Below are 7,808 nucleotides of genomic sequence, written 5' to 3' on the forward strand. Positions count from 1 at the left end.
ACAAGTTCTCATTTACAACTTCAACCTGGCCAAGATAAAGCAAAGCAGTGCGACAAAAACAACAACACAGAGTTACACATGGAATAAACAAGCGTACAGTCAATAACACAATAGAAAAATATATATATACTGTGTGAGCAAATGAAGTAAGGAGGTAAGGCAATAAATAGGCGAATAGTTGCGAAGTAATTACAATTTAGCAATTTACACTGGAGTGATATATGTGCAGATGAGGACGTGCAAGTAGAAATACTTGTGTGCAAAAGAGCAGAAAAACAAAAACAAATATGGGGATGAAGTAGGTAGTTGGTTGGATGGGCTTTTAAAGATGGGCTATGTATTTAACCCTTATGTAACTGAATAATTTCAGCCAATTATCCCCAAAGTTTGTGAGTCTGCCCTAGGGGAAATGCTTTCATTCTAACAGTCTAACTGACTTAGAGGGGAGATGCTAGGCTAACAGTCTAACTGACTTATTTATTTCTGTCTGCAGGCAAAGCACCAGCCCAAACACACACACATAGTGTCAGCATCTCTGTGTGTGTGTGTGTGTGTGTGTGTGTGTGTGTGTGTGTGTGTGTGTGTGTGTGTGTGTGTGTGTGTGTGTGTGTGTGTGTGTGTGTGTGTGTGTGTGTGTGTGTGTGTGTGTGTGTGTGTGTGTGTGTGTGTGTGTGTGTGTGTGTGTGTGTGTGTGTGTGTGTGTGTGTGTGTGTGTGTGTGTGTGTGTGTGTGTGTGTGTGTGTGTGTGTGGTGTGTGTGTGTGTGTGTGTGTGTGTGTGTGTGTGTGTGTGTGTGTGTGTGTGTGTGTGTGTGTGTGTGTGTGTGTGTATATCTGAGATCGGGATGCCCTGGAGGGGGCTTGCCTGGTGGACCCCCCACTGACCTCCCCAGAGAACGTCCACTACCCCACCCCCAACCGTTACCCTTCTACCTTCACCCCGGCCTCAGCATGGCTGGTCTGGTGCTGAATGAGACAGGCATGGAGGACTGTGGGATAGATGACAGCTTTAAGTATGACCTGTACAGCGTGGTCTACAGCGTGGTGTTTGTCCTGGGGCTCTGCACCAACTGTGCTGCTCTCTTTGTGTTCTGCTTCCGGATGAAGCTACGCAACGAGACAACGCTGTTCATGACTAACCTGGCATTGTCAGACCTTGTGTTTGTGTTCACGCTGCCCTTCAAGGTCTACTACAACGTCAACCGACACTGGCCCTTTGGAGACGAACTCTGCAAGGTAGTTACTACTTTCTAGTCCTTTTTACTGTGTGAACTGTTCTGCCATTGCACAGGTGTTTGTCTGTATATGTGTTTCTGTCTAATACATCTATTCCACCCCCCAGGTGTCAGGCAATGAATTAATTAATACATTAACCATTCAATCTCTCTCCTTCCCCCAGGTATCAGGAACAGCGTTCATCACCAACATCTACGGTTCCATGTTGTTCCTCACCTGCATCAGCGTGGACCGCTTTCTGGCCATCGTCTACCCCTTCCGCTCGCGCTCAGTCCGCACACGGAGGAACGCAGGCCTGGTGTGTGCTGCGGTCTGGCTCACCATCGTGGGTGGAGGGATATCGGTCACCTTCTTTTCCACGATCAACCAGGCAAACCGCGCCACGGCCTGCTTCGAGGGATTCTCCAAGAGCACCTGGAAGACATACCTGTCCAAGATTACTATATTTATAGAGGTGAGGAGTGAGAGGGAGGGAGGCAGGGAGACAGGGAGGGAGGAAGAGAGAGAATGATTCTCTACGATCACCTGGAAGACGTAGTCCGGGATTAAATCAGAAACAGCGTGAAGGTCATTTCCAATTCAGCCGACATCTGACCTTAAAAAAGATCTCTGGGAACGCGGTAATATTGAAAGATCTCTGGGAACGCGGTAATATTGAAAGATCTCTGGGAACGCGGTAATATTGAAAGATCTCTGGGAATGCGGTAATATTGAAAGATCTCTGGGAATGCGGTAATGTATATCAGTGTGTCTATCAGTGTGTCTATCAGTGTGTCTATCAGTGTGTCTATCAGTGTGTCTATCAGCGTCTATCAGTGTGTCTATCAGTGTGTCTATCAGTGTCTATCAGTGTGTCTATCAGTGTGTATCAGTCGTGTCTATCAGTGTGTCTATCAGGTGTCTATCAGTGTCTATCAGTGTGTATATCAATGTCTAACAGTGTGTCTATCAGTGTCTAGCAGTGTGTCTAGCAGTGTGTCTAGCAGTGTGTCTATCAGTGTGTCTATCAGTGTGTCTATCAGTGTGTCTATCAGTGTGTCTATCAGTGTGTCTATCAGTGTGTCTATCAGTGTGTCTATCAGTGTGTCTATCAGTGTGTCTATCAGTGTGTGTCTATCAGTGTGTATCTATCAGTGTGTCTATCTATCAGTGTGTATCTATGAGTGTGTCTATGAGTGTGTCTATGAGTGTGTCTACGCAGTGTGTCTACCAGTGTGTCTACGAGTGTGTCTACCAGTGTGTCTACCAGTGTGTCTACGAGTGTGTCTACGAGTGTGTCTACGAGTGTGTCTATCAGATTATTATTGTATGTGCTAAGCTATTCCTGTCCTCTCCAGATCGTAGGTTTTCTCATCCCACTCCTAACCAACCTGGTGTGTTCTTCTCTGGTGCTGAGAACCCTCCGTCGCCCAGGGACCATCGGCCACGGCTGCAACAGCAAGCGCCGGGTCCTCCGTATGATCCTCGTCCACCTGGCCATCTTCATCGTCTGCTTCGTCCCATACAACTCCATCCTCTTCCTCTACGCCATGGTGCGGACCCAGGCTCTGGCCAACTGTAACCTTGAGAGGTATAACTAAACCTAACCATACAACTCCATCCTCTTCCTCTACGCCATGGTGCGGACCCAGGCTCTGGCCAACTGTAACATGCATTTTAAGAAATCAATCAATCAATCAATCAATCAATCAATCAATCAATCAATCAATCAATCAACATGTACATTTTTATAAAAACGTTATCCTCTGAATTGTGTTGTTGCTGTTTGTAGATATGTGATTTAGTCTGTGTGTACAGTATGGTGTTTGATGCAAAATTACTTGCCACATTGAGGCCATTAATTAGCGTTTTTCTGAATGTGAAGGTTTGTTCGGACGCTGTACCCCATCACCCTGTGTCTGGCCACCCTCAACTGCTGCCTAGACCCAGTGGTGTACTACTTTACCTCTGAGTCCTTCCAGAAGAGTCTCACCACAGGGGGGAAGGGAGGGGTCCGGGCTGAAAGCATCCCCCGCAGCGACTCACACCTGAGTACTGAGGCAGAGACGCAGCAGGACACAGGGACACTGACCAGGGATGGGAGACCGTCGAGAGACACACGGGACTGGACAGTCACCAGGAGAGACTCACAAGAAGCATCACTCACTAGAAACACACAGGACGCACACGCTCTCGTCAGCAACGGGAAAGATACGGGAGTGAATGAGACTCAGTTCTGACACTACGGGGGAGAGAGAAATAAAAAGAGAGAGAGAGGAAGAGAGATGGAGAAATAGAGCGAGAGGACAGTTCAGGATGGAGAAATCAGGTTTCTGAGTCTAAGCCCTAGTTCAAAAGCCACCGTATCTCCGCTCCAAACAAAAAAATATGTCACTTTCTCTTTGGAAGAGCAGGGATTGAATGCCGTCTGAAACAACGCAGTGTGCCTCGTCAAAAAGTCTGACGATACTTCGGGAGTCTCTGCTGCTCTTTTGGCATAGTGCGGGTGAAGCCTCTGTTTACTGCAGCTCGCCTCGTCAGACTTTTGACGATAGTTCGGGAGTCTCTGCTGCTCTTTCGGCATAGTGCGGGTGAAGCCTCTGTTTACTGCAGCTCACCTCGTCACTTTTGACGATAGTTCGGGAGTCTTTGCCGCTCTTTCGGCATAGTGCGGGTGAAGCCTCTGTTTACTGCAGCTCGCCGGAGCAGTTCTTCCACTGTCAGGATAAATGGTAATGCATATTAATATATGTTAATTGCATACAAATAAAGGTTGCTTTGCTACCACACCCACAACAGAAAGACAATCATGGTCTCAGATTCGCAGGTAGAGGACTTCTGTGAGATGTTACTGTTGGGTCTGAATTCAACACTTTACCAATGAGGAAATCTGTTGCAGTGTTGAGAGTGGTTGCTGGGTGAACAGGGTCAATATCAGGGGATATCTTTATCTTTGTATTTCCGGATAGCTGACTGGCTCGATTCGGTCATATGTAGCAACATTTGAAATTGTGTTTTTTACATTGGACAAAAGTAGAGACTCAGAGCTAGAAAATGGTACATTACACACTATAGTTGAGGAACAATGGGAAAGTCATTCTGCTTTGAAAATTTATAAATTGAAGAGCTTTTCTTTGTCTATACCCATTCAACATTGTTCACACCCTCTTAAGCCTTAGCCCCACTCATCTCTTTAAGGATTCACATGTGAGGCCATGTGTTAAACAGAGTGAATATGGTAGTGTACTAAACAACCAAAGATTAAGACTAAATAAAGGCTGGTTTATATTACGTCTATCGACAGTTGTCACAGTGACATCATATACATTCTATTGTTGTCCAGCATCAAACTTGTTGTCGTTATGAAAAAGTAAAAAGACAAAAATGACAGGCAGCATTTCATCAGCAGCCTGGTGGTCCAAAATAGCATAAATGGTGTATTTTAACACCAATAAACCCATCAGTTTAAACATGAATTTAGTTTATCTCAATCTAGCAAACCAGGCAACTAAAAGCACCTTTATAAACAATGTTTTGGTTAGTTTCTAGCTTGTTAGCTAGCTATGTAGGTAACATTAAGTTACATTAAGTTAGCTGGCTAGCCAGTTCAAATAATGACCATATCGTAACTCACAATAAACTAATAATAGACAATAGCTTACAGTTGTGAGTGTGACGAAGTAAAAGCATGACATTCTACCAGAGAATTTTAGAACTTGGACACTGCCTTGCTGGCCTAAGAGAGTCTAGCTAGCTAATTTGATTTTGGTGCAGATTTTGGTGCATGTTGTTCTTCACACTACCGTCTCTGGTAAACACACGCTATATCAAATAAATCAACGTTTATTTGTCACATGCACAGGATATATAAGGTGTAAACGGTACAGTGAAATGGTTACTTGCATAGTGTAACGTTAGATAGCTAGCTAGCTAAACAATGAACCATAATCCCAACTTGTAACATCACTGCCCTGCATGAATCTACAGGTAAATAAAGCTAACCAACTAGGTTCAATGTTAGCTAGCTAGCTAAAATTTGTATATAACTAGCAATGCAAATGGCTCTGAGATACGAATAATATTACTACACGAGGAAGGCATTGATGCAATGGACTGGCCCGCCCATTCCCCAGACCTGAATCCAATTGAGCACATCTGGGACATCATGTCTCGCTCCATCCACCAACGCCACATTGCACCACAGACTGTCCAGGAGTTGGCGGATACTTTAGTCCAGGTCTGGGAGGAGATCTCTAAGGAGACCATCCGCCACCTCATCAGGAGCATGTCCAGGTGTTGTAGGGAGGTCATATAGGCACATGGAGGCCACACACACTACTGAGCCTCATTTTGAGTGAATTAAATAATCTTATTAAATACTTTTTTCTTTACATAGTTGAATGTGCTGACAACAAAATCACACAAAAATAATCAATGGAAATCCAATTTATCAACCCATGGAGGTCTGGATTTGGAGTCACACTCAAAATTAAAGTGGAAAACCACACTACAGGCTGATCCAACTTTGATGTAATGTCCTTAAAACAAGTCAAAATGAGGCTCAGTAGTGTGTGGCCTCCACGTGCCTGTATGACCTCCCTACAACGCCTGGGCATGCTCCTGATGAGGTGGCGGATGGTCTCCTGAGGGATCTCCTCCCAGACCTGGACTAAAGCATCTGCCAACTCCTGGACAGTCTGTGGTGCAACGTGGCGTTGATGGATGGAGCGAGACATGATGTCCCAGATGTGCTCAATTGGATTCAGGTCTGGGGAACGGGCGGGCCAGTCCATAGCATCAATGCCTTCCTCTTGCAGGAACTGCTGACACACTCCAGCCACATGAGGTTTAGCCTTGTCTTGCATTAGGAGGAACCCAGGGCCAACCGCACCAGCATATGGTCTCACAAGGGGTCTGAGGATCTCATATCGGTACCTAATGGCAGTCAGGCTACCTCTGGTGAGCACATGGAGGGCTGTGCGACCCCCCCAAAGAAATGCCACCCCACACCATGACTGACCCACTGCCAAACCGGTCATGCTGGAGGATGTTGCAGGCAGCAGAACGTTCTCCACGGCCTCTCCAGACTCTGTCACATGTGCTCAGTGTGAACCTGCTTTCATCTGTGAAGAGCACAGGGCGCCAGTGGCGAATTTGCCAATCTTGGTGTTCTCTGGCAAATGCCAAACGTCCTGCACGGTGTTGGGCTGTAAGCTCAACCCCCACCTGTGGACGTCGGGCCCTCATACCACCCTCATGGAGTCTGTTTCTAACCGTTTGAGCAGACACATGCACATTTGTGGCCTGCTGGAGGTCATTTTGCAGGGCTCTGGCAGTGCTCCTCCTGCTCCTCCTTGCACAAAGGCGGAGGTAGCAGTCCTGCTGCTGGGTTGTTGCCTTCCTACGGCCTCCTCCACGTCTCCTGATGTACTGGCCTGTCTCCTGGTAGCACCTCCATGCTCTGGACACTACGCTGACAGACACAGCAAACCTTCTTGCCACAGCTCGCATTGATGTGCCATCCTGGATGAGCTGCACTACCTGAGCCACTTGTGTGGGTTGTAGACTCCGTCTCATGCTACCACTAGAGTGAAAGCACGGCAAGCATTCAAAAGTGACCAAAACATAAGCCAGGAAGCATAGGAATTGAGAAGTGGTCTGTGGTCACCACCTGCAGAACCACTCCTTTATTGGGGGTGTCTTGCTAATTCCCTATAATTTCCACCTGTTGTCTATTCCATTTGTACAACAGCATATGAAATTTATTGTCAATCAGTGTTGCTTCCTAAGTGGACAGTTTTATTTCACAGAAGTGTGATTGACTTGGAGTTACATTGTGTTGTTTAAGTGTTCCCTTTATTTTTTTGAGCGGTGTATATAGGGCAGGTAATCAGGCAGGTGATGGAGTCCAGGTGAGTCTGACGACGAGCAGGTGCGTGTAACAATGGTGACAGGTGTGAGTAATAATGAGCAGCCTGGTGACCTGGAGTGCCAGAGGGGGAGTATACGTGACAATTGTCAAATTAATTAAAAATGAAAAGCTGAAATGTCTTGAGTCAGTAAGTGTTCAAACCCTTTGTTATTGCAAGCCTAATAAGGATAAAAAATGTGCTTAACAAGTCTCATAAGTTGCATGGAATCCCTCTGTGTGCAATAATAGTGTTTAACATGATTTTTGAATGACAACCTTATCTCTGTACCCCACACATACAATTATCTGAAAGATCCCTCAGCCGAGCAGTGAATTTTAAACACAGATTCAAACACAAAGACCAAGGAGGTTTTCCATTGCCTCAAAAAGAAGGGCACCGATTGGTAGATGGGTAAAAAATAAAAAGCAGACATTGAATATCCCTTTGAGCATGGTAAAGTTAATAATTACACTCTGGATGATGTATCAATACACCCAGTCACTACAGAGATACAGGTGTCCTTCCTAACTCAGATGCCAGAGAGGAAGGAAACAGCTCCTGGATTTCACCATGAGGCCAATGGTGCCTTGAAAACGGTTACAGAGTTTAATGGTTGTGATAGGAGAAAACTGAGGATGGATCAGTAACATTGTAGTTACTCCACAATACTAACCTAAATGACA

At 45.7% G+C, this 7,808-nt stretch overlaps 1 protein-coding gene across 1 annotated transcript; it reads left to right on the top strand.

The window, feature by feature from the left end:
- The first annotated feature begins 775 nt into the window (after window positions 1-775).
- Window positions 776-4,607, top strand: LOC106612318 (lysophosphatidic acid receptor 4). The gene is made up of 4 exons (XM_014213363.3): window positions 776-1,234; window positions 1,398-1,688; window positions 2,572-2,804; window positions 3,099-4,607. The coding sequence occupies exons 1-4, from the start codon at window positions 950-952 to the stop codon at window positions 3,451-3,453; spliced, it is 1,164 nt and encodes a 387-aa protein (XP_014068838.2). The 5' UTR covers window positions 776-949; the 3' UTR covers window positions 3,454-4,607.
- The last annotated feature ends 3,201 nt before the right edge of the window (window positions 4,608-7,808 follow it).

This window comes from Salmo salar, chromosome 09, assembly GCF_965601325.2.
Source record: "Salmo salar chromosome 09, fSalSal1, whole genome shotgun sequence".
NCBI classification, from domain to species: Eukaryota; Metazoa; Chordata; class Actinopteri; order Salmoniformes; family Salmonidae; genus Salmo; species Salmo salar.

Bases quoted from the DNA above. Each gene is read 5' to 3' on its own strand.
- LOC106612318 (XM_014213363.3), top strand. From the start codon at position 950: ATGGCTGGTCTGGTGCTGAATGAGACAGGCATGGAGGACTGTGGGATA. The intron at 1,689-2,571 runs GTGAGGAGTGAG...TGTCCTCTCCAG, and splicing joins AGATTACTATATTTATAGAG to ATCGTAGGTTTTCTCATCCC. The intron at 2,805-3,098 runs GTATAACTAAAC...CTGAATGTGAAG, and splicing joins GCCAACTGTAACCTTGAGAG to GTTTGTTCGGACGCTGTACC.